Genomic DNA, 19,514 nt, shown 5'->3' on the forward strand with positions numbered 1-19,514 from the left:
CAGTAGATTAGAACATCACTTTAGGACACCAGAAGAAGTGAAGACAAGCATTGGCAGCACGCGCCTCTCGCGCTCAAAGTAAAAAAAAAAACGAGCATAGGCCGCATGCGAAAGTGAAAGCAGCGCGACGCGGCGGGGAGGGGCGGAGGAGCGTTGAGGAAGCAATGAAGTGAGAGGAAAGACAGATAAAGCCGACAGTTGCGCGCGTGAACGCAAGCGCGAGGCCAGCCAAAGCAGCTTGTGGTAGCACTTTTTAAAGCCCCTACTAATTGTCTCTCCGAGGAGCGCATGCGCTAGCTCAGGCGAGACCTAAAAAGCCACAAGCACAGTGGTGGCTGATCCCAGCTGTGTCACAATGTAATTCACTCTGACATTGACTTCTATGCAGGGGAGGTGACAATGTTATTTTTATTTGTATAGCGCACTATCACCCGCGAGAGTAACCTGACGCAGTGGTAAAATAGATTGATCCAAGGATTGCTCAATCACACTCCACTTATAACTTCCAATGCACCCGCCACAGGACTCTCAGCAGCAGATACCAAGATGGTGTGTATCACACATAAAAGCAAGAAGCACATGTGCATGTGCTGACACCAGTTACAAGAGGCCAGATCAGCATAGACTGGGTTACAAATTAGAGTAACCCAATCAGGGTTTAGCAACACTGTCCCCTACCACACCCTCCATTTGCGGTTGCAAGACATATCACAACAGAATCAACCATTGTAAAGGCATGGGGACAGATATCAGCTTTTCTGCCCAACTGATTTAAGGGACACTTTTCATTCTTGTTGTAATGTTGAGGCTTGATCTAAAAAGCATTACTTCAACATTAGATTTGTGGCACTTGGGATGGCTTTCGGAGCATGCTGATGAAAATATGGGTGTGTAAAATTAGATTTAATTTTGCAAACTCTCAGAAAATTCCTTGACAATGTATTTAAAATAGGCTTATCGAGAGAAAATAGTGAGAGCGGTATCTCGCTTGTTGTTTTATGTGAGGGTGCATTATGGTTAAAAAAGGTATTGAAATGCCATCAAAGAACTAACTCAAGCAGATGATTTCTCTGGGTGGAACATTTCCTAACCAGTTTTGTGCGGCAAAGTTCCATACAACTGCAGAATGACAAATTTAAAGACAGTTCACAAATGTTGCTGGCATAATTACAATTCCACCTAAGCCTAGGAAACATGCTTTACCACAAGTGTGGGTATTTTTAAAATCTTTTTATCGATGACAGTTTGATAGTACATCATTTTTGGGTAGAAGGCGTAAACAATTATTCATTCTTGAAAAATATGCATTATCATCCATATTTCGATCGATTCAGGTTTGTAAAGGAAGCAAGGGGGCAGGGGGAGAAGAGGGGGATCACAGATATTCCCGCTGTATGCATTCCATTTACCCCAAATTTGTGTCCATTTTCCGAACAGCCCCTGGAGATATACACTGTTTTTTCCCGAAACATGCACCAGTCCATATCTTTCTTCCATGCATTTATGATTGAGCCTCTTGCGCCCCCCCACATTATAACATTGTTACGCTTGGCAACCATCTGACCCAGGGTTACCCATGTTTTCTCTTTGCTACTCAAGTCAGACGGTTCACAAGTGTGGGTATTAACTATAACTACCCGCGACTGGGTCCGCTATTAGTAAGCTTGATTGCATGTCATTGGTGCAAGATAAGGCACTTAGGATGACTATGGTTTCACCAATCCTCTCTGCATACAATATATTGACTCTTCTCTCAGGCTACAGAATGCTAGCACTTGTCCTTGTATAAAAAAGAAATGACTTTATAATTCCCCAACTGCTTAAATTGGAGAAATACAACTGAGTTATTATTATTATATACATTTGGTAAGTGCATTGCTATCTCGGAAGGTGTCCTGGGGCTAAAGACCACCCAGGACCAAATTAACTCTCTAAGGGATACAAACTGATATGGGCATTCAGAATGTATATAGGTAGGTTTTAAGTGCTTTCCTAAACATAAGCAAAATATCAATGAAGAGCAGCCCGGATGAAAAAGAAATCCATAACAATTTTCCTTGGACTGAAAAGGCACAATCACCCAGCCGCTTCTTTCTAAATTTAGGCACAGTGAAAAGATTGGTACTGGAAGAACGCAGCCGGCAGTTGAGCGTGTATTATGAAAATCTTGTATGAAGAAAGTGCAGCACTCCCTGGTGTATAGCTTTGTGGACCATAAACAGGGATTTTAACCAGAAGCCTGTGCAGAGCATTGAGGGTGACAGAAGATTAAGAGTAACGTTTGAAATGATACTAATTTGGCAGCAGCTGTTTGAATGTGGTGTGGCTGTTTGTTGGGATAGGAAGTCTCCTGCATGGTTCTGGAGAGCATGCTACATTGACCTATGTTGATCTCCTGGAAAGTCACTTGAAAGCACGGTACGTTTTCTTGTTCACTACCTCAGTGAACATGACAATCACACATCCACTGGGAGTCGCCCTATTTTCATGGATTGTGACTCGAGAGCTTGGCTCTGAATTCGAAGGGGCATGTATAGTGTATCCCTCTTTTACAAAGAGTGGCTACTGACCTATCTAATCAGGCTGAGGTAAATCTACAGTGGTGGCAGCATTAATCTATACTCAGAGTGCCTGTGCCCTTTAGTAGGGCTGCCTACCAACTCCCTCCTAGTTAGCTCTGTGCAGTCTCCTTGTCCCTTTTTTTGTCTATGGTATGTGAGATGTGTGTATTGAGAGCAGGTGGGTTCACTGGGCGAGGATAAGGTGCCATTGTGTTTAATGTGAACAGAGCTGCCATTGTGTTTAATGTGAGCAAAGCTGGTATCTGTTCTGCTTGATATACAAGCTCCTCCATGCCACTGTTCTTTGGAGAATCTTGATGGATTGGGGTAGGCACAAGCTGCATTTAGCCAAGACTCCCCCTGTTTGTCAGGGCCTCCTGGTCTGGAGGTAATAAAAATTCCTCTCTGGGGACAGGACAGACGAGTACCAAGAGACTGGGAGAGTCCTCCTCACATGGACCGATCACTCTGTGAACTTGCAGGAAATACACCCTAGAAATGGAGGTGCAGCCAGAATGCAAAAGTAGCAGACCCTCTGACTGGATTAGCCGTTCACTCAGGGAATGAAAAAAGTCTGGCCTCTTCAGCCAGTTGGTTGTTCAATGCTGTTCACTTTTCTGAAAAGACACCCACAATGGGTCGCAGAGGAAGATGAGAACCAGCAATGGAAACCCGGGATTGGATTGCCATTCTCCTTTCAGACCCGGGCATAGGATTTAAAATTGGGAAGGGGTCTCTGTGATGGATTACTGGTGAAAGCTGGGGTGCTACTGGAGCAGAGACAGAGGCTTGCGGGGGCTGTTATCTTTCACAGACTTCATTCACATCGGGGGAGAAGGTGGAAGCTCCATGTTGCCATTGAAGGTGTAACTGCTTTTCCCATGGCCCCTCCCTGTGCTATGGGAGCCTGTGAGTGCTTCAAGTTGCCATCTGTAGCTGGGGAAAGAGTGCCCTGTTGAAGAACTTACCATTTGACGACTTTGGTCCCTGCACCAGGACTTGCATAGTCTCCAGCTTTGTCCTTACTTGTCCTGCACTAGTGGCAAGTAGCATAGTCCCCATGGGTGCCCTGCTATTATAATACAGACCATTACTAGTGGACTCTGTGGTACAGGCCCCCACTTCTTTGTGATATATGTGGGCATCAGGGTGGGCTACTACTCAGGCCAGCCACTACCCTACCACAGCTAGCCCAGTGGTGACTAGACTAGTGAGAGTCCAGAAACTGTGCTAAGACACCAGGCACCAACATCCAGACCTCTGGAACAACCAGAGCAGTGTCCTCGCCAAGGAAGGATAAGTACTTCTGTTGCTTTGGTTGGTGGGTCAGGAACATTTGAATTCATATCAACTGCTGATACCCTAACACTGTACAACAAGTATTGGTATCATTTTATACCTCTGAAGAATTACCCTGTGCAACATGATCTGCTTAATGCAATGTTAACTGTGTTTTTATAGTGCTTAGTGTCAAGGCGCTGTACTACTGTTTGGGGTCAGAACTCTGTCCCAGATGGTGGTAGAGACTTCTGGTTTTCACTGCGTACCTTGGCGTTATGTGTAGTATCTTTTTCTTGGGTGTTTTTTGATGTATTTTTCTTTTATAAAGCAAGGCACTGACTGGACATTGATCTTATTTACTGGATTTATGCCACAAACTGTATTCTGAATGTCTACCCCGCCTCACCTCATTGAGTACGCCTTGTACTACTCGGGCTCGCTTCCCAGATAGACTCAAGTGCTGTAGAGGAGTACGTGGTCAGCTTGGGGTCTAGTAGTATTGTGGCCCTAGGAACTAGCGGCAAACAGCTCCAATTGATGCAACTGGAGCCCATTAACCCCTGACAGCCTTGGTACCCCAGGAACCCGGTCTTCACACCGTTTAATAAGATAAACTGTTGATTCAGGGAGCAGAGTTGCAAAAATGCTTGATTTCAAATTGAAGACTTGTACCATCAGAGGACGACAATGAGATGGAGGAATTGGCAAGATTTTGCTAAATAATCACATGGATGACAGTTTTTACACATCTTTAGTGAGCAAGAGGTGAGCATCTACGTGTGCTCCAAGTTTTTGAAAGGCAGTTGACTCAGGATTGGCTGGCAGCGACCAGTGAAGGAATGAAGTGGAGAGGGCACCTTTAGAACATAAGAGAATCTCCATTTTTTTGCCATTGAATTAAAGGAAGTTACAGCCTAACTACAGAGAGATTTCACAAAGGCCGCTGTGGAAGGCTTCGAGAGGCAGAGGGGTAGAGCAGTCAGGCTCAAGGACATGAATCTTGACATTTTTTAACTCCAGCTCTCACCAAATGCTAAGTCGCTTACATATAAATTCAGCAGTTACAGTTATCTCAAGTAACTGTAACTCGCGCCCTAGCCATGCACTGCTAATTGCACCACATATTACATAAGTCATGACATCTTCTATGACATCATTGAGTATATCACTGCAACATTTGCAGTGAAAATAATGGTGAAATAACTGTGTATATATACACATAAAGAGCGACCATTGTGTAGTACTGATTAGTGAGAGGAAGGCTATTCACCATCATATGTTCAAGATATATTCCTGAGAGGTACTGCTGGCTTTTCAACAGAATACTTTGTCCATAGTTTAAAGGTCAGCAAAGTCAATCATCTGCCCAATGGGATGCCATTTCGATGAAGTATTGTATGACCACATTCTTTAAGGTGGAGTATAGCTTTGCTGATAGCCAAGCCTTGAAATAGATTCACAGTCACTCAGTCTGCTGGGGCTGATTATATTTCATAGATATGAAAGCTTCAAATTTCCAGGGATCATCAAATCTAAATGTGGAATGTCATTGGTGAAGCCAATTCGAAAGCACCCTGTAGGAGACAGAGTCGCAGTGTGCAGTCAGGTCAGGCTTCTCAGCTGGAGGCCCTACAAGTACAAAATGTATATGCCAGCTTTCAGAGAAGAGGCCTTGACACAAGCGCAGTTATTCTAATTCCAGCTCCAAAGTAGGGTGGAGCTCAAAATAAGCAGTGAATTGCAAAGCTGTAAAACCATATACGATTGATGAGTGGATGAAAAGGACTACAGTCTGGAAGATATGAGGCACATAGGATGATAGAGCCCATATTGCATTTTCACCCTCCTCATTTTCAATAATTGCAGTTACTGTGCTCAGCCCTGGTGTCTGTGGCACTCCAGTAAGCTAGAAAGAATGTAGGGTGTGATGTACAAATAAGAAACCTAACAAGCAATGCGTGCACTCTTGGTCCTCATACTAACTTGCTGTACAATTGGGGGTAGGTGATGGAACTGCCTCTGCCAGAGACTCAGAGGAGTACAATTGTGAACACAATTGGCTTTCATATCAGAACTGTCTGAATGGCAGTGATTGGCAAGCCCAGCAGGATCGGCCGCATGTGGCTTGGGACGACCCCCATCCATGGAATCTCATTCCACCTGCCTCCTCAACTTATTTCTCTGCATAGAGATTAATAATGTTACTACCCTGCTTATTCCTACTTTACAGCCATCTTCAGCGCTGACCCTCAAAACGAGCCTATGCCAGTACATTTATGTATGTGATACCATACCCGTTTCATTAGCCTGACTTTTGGAAAGAGGTGGAATTTAGTATGACTCACGATTCTGGCTTCTAGAACCCATCCTGCAAGAGGGCTCCAGACAGAAAGACTCACCGAGTACATTTAAAGTTGTTTAGAAGCTCTACTCAAGGATTGTTTCTAGGGAAAGGCAATCAAAAGGACAGATGTGTTTCCTTGACTCAAATGGACTCATGCTTTTGAGTAGGGGCACACCAAAGATATCAGAGGAATAAACTGAGAAAACTGTGGCACAATTGCATTTAAGGTTACTGAAGTAGATGGCAAAACTCCCAAGTGAAACTGAAGCTAAACTCACATCCTGCATGTCAATTTCTTATTTGCCTTGACTACAGCGAGGTATAATGAAGAAACCAGAGACACCAGTTTCTTGGAGGATAGTTAATTACTCTGAGAGGTTTGTTGGATTCTGAAAAACTTGTACACCAAAACAATATTTTTATTTATTGTGATTGCCTAAGAGAAACTGCTATGAAGAAATTTCAAGTCAGAAGCTGGCAGAGTATTTTACAGTCGCATGTTTCACCTCCAGGTTAAATACAAAGAGCTTTGCTAAATGTATTGTGCTAACAGGGCCTAGAGGCCTAGAGCCCATCTCCCCATTTACACTGCCAGACAGCATGTAGCTGGAGAGTTGGCCCATCTTCCTTTGTTCAGCCACACAATGGTGGCAATGTTACCTGTAATGTAAAGTATCCCTCCAGTGGAGGTTTGCAGGAAAAGTTCGAAATTGAACTAACAGGTGTGCACACTATCTCATCTAAGGGGTGTTCATACTTATTTACACTGTCTTAAATATACCTATAGCAGAAATGTGTTTTCTTCAAATTGGTCCTAATAATCCTTTTAATATCTATAGATCATGCAGGATTTCAAAAGCAAGAAAAAGGGTTAAGGGTCAAGATTCATATGTGCTGTTTCAGCAGGTACAACCACCTTCTATTTTCATACATGTAGCACCATACCCTTATCTATTTTGAGTGAACGGTTTCCAAAGTGACCAAAGTGTATGCAGGGTTCAAATAATTCCTTGAGAAGAAACGAGTCATGCTCACTAGCTCCAGTCAGGAGTGTTCATTGTTCTCTGAAAGGTTGTAGGACCAGAAAGGAAAGATGAGTTGGTGTCCTATTACTGTCCTCATTATCTGTAGGTGCTTCCAGGTGCTGATGAGTTAAACTACTTTCTTTCGATTGCTCTTAGCTCAGTGTCAACAGTTACAGCTCTTATAATGCACAGTTCTTACATAACAGGCTTTTTGTGTTACCGTAAGATCTCTATGCTGTCTTGAAGACTCCACCTGTCCTTCAGAGTTGCTATTTACTGAACAAACGACCTTTACTACCAACAGTGGCCTGTTACCTGTCGAGTTATCCAAGCAAATCTGCCCACCCATTGAAATTCAATTCTGCAACCGATATGTGTCTAAACTATTCTCTGAACAAATTTAAGGCATATAATTCAAGACCAGTTTGAGTTATTTAGCAAACATATAAAATATATGACCTGCTCCGCATTTCTGCTGGCGTATTGATCTTCAATCAGATTTTCACTCTTTGTCTCATAACATAGAACTAAATAATTGCTGATTGCCCTCTTTAGCAGGGTCTGCACGTCAGCCCTTGAGCATGTATCATGATGGTACCCTGTGTAGGACATATAGCATAGTGCAATGCTTGCTTGTGTTAGAATGTATGCAAATACAAGAACGGTGACTTACCTTCAAAAGGCTGTTTTCTAGAAAACACCTCCCACATGATTATAGCATAGCTGTTTTGGGGAGAAAAATCATGGTTATAGAATAATTAAAGCAGCTAAATCATTTCATTCAATTAAAAATACTAAAATGTTCTTTACATTCAGCTCGAGCACTTAGCAGTGTTAGAAACTTACGGGTATATAATTTAAGGACCTCTCAAATATAAAAGTGTGAAGGAACCCATCGTCATCCTAACGGGCAGCCGCCAGGTTACACAGATGTACAGTAGTTGCATCGGTCGATCTACCTACCTTTTTACTCAAATCACTTTATTAAGGCTTTTTCCTGGCATGTGAACACATAAAACCAAGCACATTTGAGTAACTGCAGTATGACAATCAGGCGCGCAACGTCCATTGGGCTCAAAGGGCTTCAACCCCCCCCCCCCCCCTGTCGTGTGCGTCAGCCCCGGCTGAGACAGCTTCCCGGGCTGACTGGTCTAGCGACCGTCTTATTGCAGCTGCACCCGAGTACTTCACAGGTGTTTAAAAGACCATTTACTTGCTAACGAGGCTTTGTTGCGTTTTCACCCCTTCTTAGAGCCCCTGCTGGAAGAATAAGCCCCCCCCCCAAATTTGTATCAGCCCTTCCCCCGAAACGTGGCTCTAGTTGCGCCTCTGATAACAACCAAAGCCTCTAAGTTCAAATGGTACATGCACCTGTGTGTCTCTGGAACCTTCAAAGATGAATGCATTTGCAATTGTTTCCTTTGATAACATCTGCTCTTGTAACCCCTTATAAAATCAATAAAATCGTGGGGTAATATCATATGCCTGTATATAACCCCTTCTCCAAGAAGAAGACCCATCTTCCCTGTTCAAGAGGAGGTTTCTCTATTCAGTCTCTTCTAGCTAAGTTTGTGAATGGCTGCCCCTCGGTCCTTCTTCCGGGCTGTGGTCATTCCCAGGGCTCATGGCTTCCTTCATGTCAGCTTCATACCACCCAGGTTACGGGTCATTGACCCCTCAACTGGAGTCTACAGAAGAGCACCCTCTGCATTTGATTCTGTCCCCCATGGCAAGCTGTGCCTCAAGGCGTTCCTGACTTGCACTTTAGACTCTGCTGGAATCAGGTTAAAAAAGGTATGTGAGAAAAATGTAACTAGTGAAGGGTTACCACGCAGAACATACATAGGACCTTTCAAATGTGTTCATGGCTCTGTGTCCTTATGTGTGAAAACATCTTCTAAGGTGCCTCCTGAGCTCCAACCTTTCATCTCTATACCTCCACCATGCCATTTTTCCACCAAATGCATCTTCCGCTTCATAAGGTGCCCTAGAAAGAACCTGCCCCTATCCTATTCTTTCCTAAATGAACATCAGCCAGCAGAGGAAGAGGTAATGCTATGAACAGTCTTCCGGCAGCTGCCATTCATACTCTCACTTTACAGAACTACTTTATTTTTCAACAGTTGCCAGCAAGCAGCCAGTTAAGCAAAGAGATGCACTTCAAGAGGTGGAGAAAGTACTACTGAACCCATTCTGCACAGACACGTGTAGCAGTATGTGTGGAAGGAAGCACCTCTCACACAGTTGTGGGACTAGCCACATTTATAAGTAACAACAGAGAAAAAAGACTACAATAGCAGAATCTGCAGAGGGTGAAGGGAAGGCATCAAACACGGTGGACATGTTGGAAAAGCAAGTGTTCTATACTGCTGAAGGCAGACATACAAAAAAAACATGTAACATCTTGTATTTGAATAAAAAAAGGACCGGATATTTCTAAATGCTTTCATTTATCCTGCTAAGGTTCATTATCTCATACCTAGTTAGGGTATGTGGTGTGCTCAGGCTTAAGGCAGGTGTTAGGCTATGATGCTGCTGTGGGATGGTGGAGGCTGGACTGGGACTGGTAGATGGCAATGAGGGCTTCTGATAATAAACAAGCATTGGCATAGCCAATAGGTCTCGCTTTTGGTACCTTATAAGTATTTAGTTATGCAGCACAATATCCTTGCTGCAACAACATTAACTGTTGCATGGTTAAACACTTATAAGACCCCAAAGGTGAGACCTATTGGCTATGCCAATGCTTGTTCTTGAATAGCCTGCTTTTTAGTTCTAGCTTTTGAAAGCTTCATTAGAATGTGCTGACTATTAGCTTTTATCAATGGGTTTCATTCATTGGTGTATTAAACTGTAATTCACATTTTACTTTTGGCCACCTTATGCTGAATGGGGGCAGTGGGGTAATGAAACGTAAGGAGGGGTCCCACCACTCTTCTGACCAGTCAGGAGCTCTCAGGTCAGGGGCCAGTCGCCAGTGCACAGTGCCTGAGGGGGCCCCCTGGAGCTCAGTGCCACCCCCCGCACTGCTGGGGCTGATGCTATGCCACTGCATGGGAGCAGTAGGTCAAACCACTTCACCTGCTTGCTCCCTTCACTTTGAGTGACTGCACAAAGCCTCTGCATATGCTTTTCTTTCTCTTCAGTGACATGGCGGGATTAATGTGTCCTTTTTGCAACGTGCATTTATATTGTCTTTGCACCAGCTATTAATTTTGTCTGAATTTCGACAGCTAAGTTATATTGTGATTTTTTTTCCATCACCTTTTTAAAGTTGCCATCATAAAGTGTTTCAAAGTGGCATAGTAACATTGTATCTGCCTGCATTTTTAGTGGTTGATTGGGTGGCGAATTAATCGTGTCTCCTTCTTTAATAATAATGATAATAATAATAATAATCAATATAATAAAAATTGAATGCATGGCACAACTGAAAGGCTTGTTATTAAAAAAAAAACAATAACAATTCAAATAGGCCGATCAGTGATTGTTTTTTTAATTATTCTTCTTTCAAGCGTGGTCACGTTTAAGCGGTGGCATGACTTATTTTTTTATTATTATTTTTATGGCATGTGCTCAAATTCGAAAAAAGATTAATGGATCAGCACGCCAGTGTGCAAAGGCCGGAACTGTTGCCTTTGCCAGTGCTTGTAAATTATTTGTCCGTTAGTGCCTTGAAAATGCTATGTATCTGCATTCTATACAACCTGGAGGGCAAACAATGAAATAGATAAATCTAATTGTTTTCATTGTGTAGCAAGAGGTGATTAGATGAGAGAACCCAGGCAGAGTTCAGCTGTCCATCGAGTCGGTTCATCTGTTTGTGTGTCTGTGGATGCCGTGAAGCATTCTGGTCCTGCTCTTGCACACTGCCTGGTTCTTGGCTTCCACAAACAGCTGCAGACATAGAAATCGTCCCTCCCTTCTATTTCACCTATGACTAAGCTCAGCACGCGCTCTTGTGAGCGTCGAAACAGGCTCCAGATTGGATTAACTATCTGTAACCATGTTTCATTATGTCTGCCTTCCCCAAATTAGATCAAACTGGGGGAGTTGTCTGTGAGGACACAGGAGCAGCTGAGCTGTGGTGCCTCAAGTGCATTTACGGGCCACCGGCAAGCATTCGCCAGGGCTTCCGGACAAGTACTCATTGGCTGCACGATTGATTTAGGCCCAGATCTCTGTACTAGGGTGAATGTTTGACATTGTTCTGCATTCTGTCCATCAATTCTTCTTTTTCCATTTGTCACCCTGAGTGGGATGGGTATGCCCAGACGTGGGACACATGCTCTCCATGCCACTGGAGTCAAGCTATCTTGGCTAATGAGGGATGAAACCCCAAAATCGGTCCTAGGATGCTTGTCTCCCGTCCCGGGAGGACCTGGCCTAGCGGTTTGGGCTGGACTGTTCCCATTGGGTGCAGGGTCAAGACTGATTTTCATATGACTGGGTTCAAAGTGGAATGGCATGGGGAGCAAAAAACGATGGATTTAGGCCCAGATCTCTGTACTGGGGTGAATGTATGATATTATTGTGCATTCTGTCCATCAGTTATTCTTTTTGCATTTGTCACCCCGAGTAGGACAGGTATGCCCAGACGTGGGTCCCATGCTCTCCATGCCACTGGAATCAAGCTATCTTGGCTGATGAGGGGTGAAACCCCGAAATCGGACCTAGGATGCTTGTTTCCAGTCCAGGGAGGACCTGGCCTTGCAGTTTGGGCTGGACTGTTCCCATTGGGCGCAGGGTCAAGACTGATTTTCATATGGCTGGGTTCAAACTGGAATGGCATGGGGAGCAAAAAATCGATAGATTTAGGCCCAGATCTTTGTACTGGGGTGAATGTATGACATTGTTCTGCATTCTGTCCATCAGTTATCCTTTTTGCATTTGTTACCCCGAGTAGGACAGGTATGCCCAGACGTGGGTCACATGCTCTCCATGCCACTAAAGTCAAGCTATCTTGGCTCATGAGGGATGAAACCCCAAAATCAGTCCTAGGATGCTTGTTTCCAGTCCCCGGAGGACCTGGCCTAGCGGTTTGGGTTGGACTGTTCCTATTGGGCACAGGGTCAAGACTGATTTTCATATGGCTGGGGTCAAACTGGAATGGCATGGGGAGCAAAAAACGATGGATTTAGGCCCAGATCTCTGTACTGGGGTGAATGTATGATATTATTCTGCATTCTGTCCATCAGTTATTCTTTTTGCATTTGTCACCCCGAGTAGGACAGGTATGCCCAGACATGGGTCCCGTGCTCTCCATGCCACTGGAGTCAAGCTATCTTGGCTGATGAGGGGTGAAACCCCGAAATCGGTCCTAGGATGCGTGTTTCCAGTCCAGGGAGGACCTGGCCTTGCAGTTTGGGCTGGACTGTTCCCATTGGGCGCAGGGTCAAGACTGATTTTCATATGGCTGGGTTCAAACTGGAATGGCATGGTGAGCAAAAAAGCGATTGATTTAGGTAAAGATCTCTGTACTGTGGTAACTGTATGACATTGTTCTGCATTCTGTCCATCAATTGTTCTTTTTGCACTAATGAGGTGCAACCAATTCCTAGACAGTGTTACCAAGTTTAAAATTGGCTAAATAATGAAGTAATACTATTACAGAATGTGACTCAATATGGCGTATAATTTCCTTTTTCTTGCCTCATAATTTACTGAACTCTGATGCATAATTTGAACCTCTCCTGCCGAATAATTCCAGTAGTCCTGCCCATAGGAGATCTGGCTGCACTTGACCACTGGGATTAAAGCATGTCGAAAGCAAAAACTGGCAGTGCCTACGTGACCTGGGATTGATTGCCCGGTCTGGTGGCTTAGTGGACTAATGCATCAACTGTAGGGGCCTGTGTTCGACCTCATGGTCACAGGTTCAAATCCCTTGCAGGTCCACTCAGCCGTTCATTCTTCTGAGTTTGATCAAATGAGTACCATTGAGTTGGGTAACAATAAACATCTCTTATTCAGTGCTAAGATACCCTACTGGAAGAATGTGTGCTCTAGAAATACATATGTTATGTTTTGTTATTGTTGCATCTGTGCAGAGTCTGGTTATCAGCTCCAGGAAACTCAAACCATTGGTAAGGAGGGGAGATGAAAAGGCTGCTGATACGATGGTACCACCCAGCACTATCCACTGAATCAGAGGGGAGGGTGAATAGAATTACTGTGGTGAGAGAATACTATTCTTTTCTCATCTCATACAATTTGCCGGCACAGTGCGATAAAGGCACTGCCAACGTCAGTTTCTTTGAAGAAAAAGATTTGAATAGGCCAGAAAACCATCTTCTAACAAAAAAAGATGTAGGCAAAGACACCAGACTGGTAGTCGTTTCCGCTTTTGTTGAAAGGCAGCAATGACGCCTGTGTCTTATTGCAAAGGTTGCTCAAATGCATCATTTCTACTTGCAAAACCAAGGCAGTCCCCATGAGGAGGCACATGTCTTCGGGCTCAGCAATGACTGGAGTTATCTCCAGGGTGACGTGCTTTTCATGAAGATGAAGCTGAACCAGTCGGCTCGTTGGCATTGCTTGACAGTCCCACAACTCCTATGCCAACATATGGTCTTAATGGCAGGCACTCACATCTGATGTGTACCTACTGTCCCTTTGGGGATCTGGAAACACAAAGGTCACAAGAGTCACCCCTTGTCCAGGCTCCTGATTGAGGTGAAACCCCAAAACTGGTCACAGGATGCTTGTTTCTGGTCCAGGGAGGACCTGGCCTGGCAGCTCAGGTTGGATTGTTCCCTACTAGAGCAGGGTCAAGCCTGATTTGAATATGGCTGGGTTCATACTAGAATGTTATGGTGAGCAAAGAAACAGCAAATTTAGGCCCAGTCCTCTGTACTGGGGATGAATGTTTGACATTGTTCAGCATTCCATCCATTAATGGTTCTTTTTGAGGTGAAATTTACCACACTAACTTCCATCGCAGGAATAGATCCCTGGTGCAACAAGCAAGCCTCTCGGCTTATGAATATCTATGAGACGGCCTTCTGTGTAGCTTTTGCACAACATCTGCAAGTTAAAGCTTCCCCAGTCCAGGTTTATAATCATCAATCATCTGAATTGCTGAGTTTGTGAAAGGTGACCGAAGACCCTATTGGAACTCATCATTCTTTCTTGTGCCACAGCCAGCAAGCACTTGAATACGGCATACATATATGTGCATCTTCAGGGTATGCACAAGAGTTGAACCCTGAGCAGTCGCAGGGCAGGGTCTCCCACATCACTCATCTAATGTACCTTGACCTTACAACATGAAGGAGCTATGCAAAGGAGGATGGTTTGCATCATAACTTCATGTCCTTGTCATGCCAGAGAGGCTGCCGATGAGTGCAGACTGGGACAGAAATTGGTACCCAAATGTACATGTATGGTGGGAGGCACCCACCACGAAATAATTTACACCACCAAGGTTACATCAAGTTCACATTAGCAAGCACAATGACTCACTACAACATGCCAGTGACGTCCAGCTGCTACTGATGTGCATTTACCTGTCCAGCTTCCCAGCAGTTCTGTCTTGTGTCCAAAACAGAGAGAATGGAGAGAAGGGAGGGAGGTCTACAGAACCTCGGTCTTGTACAAGGGTGTCGTCCAGCGACTGCTGAGATAGACTAATGCATTGACCACTAACCATCCACTGCAGTAAGTAAATGAGCCCAATTATGGAGCACACTATATAAATGATACCATGTAATACCATTGGACATGCTAAACTATAAAAAAATAACAAGCTTAAACAGTTTCCAAACATAAGTGTTTTCATGTTTTGTCTCAAATCTAGATGGCAGCCATTCTAAATTTTGAGGACAAAAACTGAAAACCATGTGCCACTTCATATTCAGATGAAAGCGGATTTGTGCCAGAAGCTCTTTGGTATCTCAACTACTTTTCATGGACTGGATACGGTGTTTGACTGTCCTGGTGGCAGAGCGGTACTTAATGAAGGCTGTATGGGCGCTGCTATAATTAGGTTGGAGTTCACTCACTGCTTAACCCACTGCCATGCATTGAGTTTCTGGAAGAGAAGCAAATAGAATTCATTGCAGCTGAAAAACACATAGGAAGAAGGTAATCTTGGTGATTAATTGAACAGGAAGTAGGCGTTTTTTATGCAAAGCAGCCAGATTTTTCACTTTAGAAGTTGGAGAATGTCTGGAGTCTGTTAAGTGTTCTTAAAATGTAACCAATATTTGACTGGCCTTGCATTGAAATCTGCTCGTGGGTATCTATAATGTAAGGTGAAATAGACACTGTTTATCGCAGTAACGGCTCACCCAGTGACACTTTGTAGAAACTGGAAAACTTCAGAGCTGGATTGATATTTCGCCGCACATATCTGTGTAAATTTGTAGTGATTACAGAGGTAGCGAGATAGACATTGGTGCCAAAGGAGTTTATACCCGCAATTAATGCTTTGCTCATGGCTTCCTCAAAATTGTTCTAAGACAGTCGCATGGACATTTGTAACAGGCCACAGCTGACTTAGCCCGACCGGATGATCTCTTTTCCTGGAGGTATCGGAGCAGACCTCTTGCAATCATCTGCTGTCTCCATGATGCTGTCAGATAACGCAGCCAAGGAATGGCCTCCGTTCAAAGAAGGGTACTAAAGCCAGACTGCCGAGGACCAAGGAGGACTGGTATGTCTGACTTCCTCATTCTCCAACAGTTTACCCACCAGAGGCAAATATGGAATTAGTCAAGACTATGGCAGGGTGGATACATGAAAAATAGTGCCCCTCATTGACGGAAGTAAGCATCGCAGCTCCTCCACACCCCTTGTTCAAGATCCATCTGACTACTAGTGAGGAAGATTTGGGAAAACGTAGCTTCTGCTCCCTCCACAACAGACGCATGCATGAGGCCTTGCAAGTAGCGCCCTTTGGAAAGATTACATTTTTTTGGACTGACTTGCTCTACTGGAGAGGAAGATGAGACCTATGTTCACTAAACTAGACAGCTCTGCCGATGCACTAAAGCCGGGTCTTGGGGCTTAGTGGACTATTGCGTCCACTGTAGGGGTCTGTGTTTGACCTCATTGTCAGAGGTTCAAATCCTGGTGGGTCCCCTCAGCCTTTTGTCCTTCTGAAGTTGATAAAATGAGTGCCACTGTGTTGAGTAACAATAAACATCTGTTATTCAGTGTCAAGATGCTCATGGGTGAACATGCTCTTTACAAAGAAATACACATGGCATGGACGTGTGGTGATGGAAGGGGATTAGTGGATGCAATCAAAATGGCTGTGCTAGCCGTAAGTAGAGGGAGTGCCTCCGTTTAATAGGAACTTTGGTCCATGCTTTGATGTATTAATCAAAAAGACAGTATATACGGAGTCTAAGGCCGATCATGCACAGGGCCTATGATAGAGATATGTTTTCTCCACGACAAAGGAGTTGAAAGCTATAATTAATTGAGCCATACGTTCACTTAATGTCACAGTATTAAACCCTGGCATTTCTGAAGCAACCCTAAGTCCCTTCAATGTGCTTCAGATGTGTACCATTGAGTTGGCTAATGGTAAAAGCTACTATGTAAATTTTCAGAAGACGATTAGCATGTGATGTGCTCTATTCAAGTCGACCAATCACATCACCATCTTGGTATAAGCAACCGTGGCAGGTCCTGTGCACTCTGCGCACCACGGCTACCTCTTGGCTAGAGCCGTCTCCTGCTCATTGGTTATTTCAAAAGCCTGCACAGGTATGCAAATGTGCCAGAGGAGGTCTATTAAAAAAGAGTGATGTCTTCCTGATTCAGGCACTCATTTTCAAGCCCCATTGGCTGACAGCTACGTGAAACTGACAGCCCAGATGACGCTAAGAAGCAGATCAAACTTTTGTGTGCATCAGACTAGTGGGGGGAGGGGGGCTTTTTGAGACTGACTGGTGAGTCGAGGAAGAGTGAGCGCCCCATCCCCTCCCATCCCGCCACGCGTCCACCTCAAGCATGTTACTGGATTAACGTTTTGTAGCAAGAAGAATCCAAATGTGAAACGTAGCCATTGCAAACGGGCCTTCCTGCTCCCTGCTCGTACTCCCAGGACTGTACAACAGTGGCGACGAGAAGCAGCCTCATGGTTAATAAACGATCAAACAGTCATGAGGTGCACAGCAATAAATGTTCTAACTGATCTCTTCTTTAGCATGCTACTAATAGTAGGCTTGAATCATTTGTTTCTCTCTAATGGCATGCGTAATTGCTCAAGGTTTTCAGTCGTCCTTCACCCTCGCTTATTTAGATTACTGACTGATGTATTTCCATGGAAACCTGCACCAGAGGAGGAGAAAAAAATCCGTTGCTAGAGTGTGGGCACAGAAGGGATGCGAGCTCTTATTCCGAGCTTACAACTTGTGTAAAAGAACCGATTCCTCGCCGGATGCACTTGTCCTGTTCCATGTCCAAGGAGCGTCGCCGCGGACTCCAGCCTCGGAAACCATCTCCTGGACCACGCCGCATGTGGGCTGCTGAAACTTTTCTACAGGAGGGATGCCAGCCAACTGAAAGCATGAGCGCGCCTCCTCCCCGCCCTGGAATGCAAAGCCACCCTCGACTGGAGTGACATGGTGTCTCCTCGCCTAGAAACTATGGCTGAGAATTCTAAATTCAAGAAGAAAGTTCATTTTGGAGGTACGGTACAGTGTCCACCCGCACCCTGAACTCTGCACGGGAATATGCGGTGGTCGTTGGCACCGGTGGTCGCGCGCAGCTGTGGGCTGTTGTCCTAATAATTTCACTTGTATAATGACAGGGTTTCAGCAGCTGCATCCTCTGTGTTGTGTTCATGGCTCACCTTCCTTCTCGTGTTTCTACAGTGTTGCAGGCAAAGTCATGTGTGTGTTTGTTGAAGTCACAAGTTAGGGCGTTGTTTAGAAAATGGACGCAAAATGAAAAATCTGCATCAGAAGGTCTGAATTGCTTCCATTTTTGTTGTTTCTTTTGTTTCAATGTGTTTTTTATTTGGTGTGCTGCACAAGAACTTTAGATTTAAGCTGCTGAAAATGCGGTGCTTGTCTCATTTTTTTGTTAGAATATGGAGACATGTTTGCAGATATAGATCAGTGTTTTCAAGAGGTGCAGAGGGTCGAGAAAAATTGCCCTGCAGCCTCAAGATTTTGACTTCCTAAAAGTTGGTCACTATTGCCTCATACGGCAAACAATGTAAATGAGGCTTGTTCGGGTTTTTTCCTTTCTGCGTCTCATCAGAACGCATCAGTCGCCCTATCTCTAGTATAGTGATGTATCTGTTCTAAAATAACAATGCGTGTAAATACCTGCAAGAAATGTTGAGTTAGCTGAAAAATTAAATCAGCTTTATGCGGCATAGTGAAATACAGGCCTACTTATGTTAAGTTTAGCATTACCTTCAATGGTGTCCATTTGATATGCATGTGCACATATAAACAGAAATGAATATACAGTTCTAATACAATAAATCGATTGTTGTTTCTAGCATGATTACATTCTACATATGTAAGGAAGTATTTAATCATTGTTTCGATTTGTTACATGTTATTCACAGGAAGTAGCACTCATATTTAGAAAGTTACATTTAATCTCTATGGTGAATACATATTTCTACTAAATGAAGTTGATTCTTTATTAACCACACTAATTCAAAGCAAGACAATTATGCAAGTAAGTTCTCTAGTCCTACCGGGAAGGCACTCTTTAATATATGTCAGGTGCAACACTAACATTAATTTGTTAGACCATACATGAATCATGTGCTAATTTCACTTTTCATACCATGTGGTTCTCAAGTGTCTGTGACGTGTGGGACGTGTAAAGGGTGAGCAACCTTTGCGCTGCACCAGCATGACCAGGAATAATGATGTTAGACTTAAGGTCCTTGTTTGAATTGTGAAAATTGTGCAGACAGAACTGTTTCCTCTGTGATGGTCACACCCAGTGCGCAAAAAGAGGGGACTTTGTGATTATGTTGGCCTGTTCAAATTTATCAGTGATTTTGGCTTGTTTGATTGGAATGCTGCTTAATCTGAAGTTTATAGGCATGTGGCCTATTCATTTTCATTCCTCTGATTAGACTATCTATTCCTGAATTGTTTCTATTCTGCTGTTCTTTAATTAGAAAATATTTTTCTTCTTCCATCTCGCCAAATTCTATTTTTAGATTTGATATTTCTCCCACAGAAGGAGGTTATAATAAATCCATTGTTCTTAGATTTGTATTGTTGGGATATTTCAGAGATAGGTTCAGACAATAATGTCAGTGGTTTCTCCTACTGCTCCAAAACATATTACTAAAACATAAAAAAAGTCTGTGTG

General features: G+C 43.8%; 1 protein-coding gene across 1 annotated transcript in view; it reads right to left on the minus strand.

Moving 5' to 3' along the window:
- The window catches only part of RIPK2 (receptor interacting serine/threonine kinase 2), a 330,649-nt gene that overhangs the window by 78,668 nt on the left and 232,467 nt on the right, over positions 1 to 19,514 (minus strand). The window contains exon 5 of the mRNA XM_085605314.1: positions 7,885 to 7,934. Within this exon, the coding sequence (XP_085461440.1) occupies positions 7,885 to 7,934 (50 nt within the window). The remainder of the gene's footprint in view (positions 1 to 7,884; positions 7,935 to 19,514) is intronic.

This window comes from Triturus cristatus, chromosome 5_1 (assembly GCF_964204655.1).
Source record: "Triturus cristatus chromosome 5_1, aTriCri1.1, whole genome shotgun sequence".
NCBI lineage: Eukaryota > Metazoa > Chordata > Amphibia > Caudata > Salamandridae > Triturus > Triturus cristatus.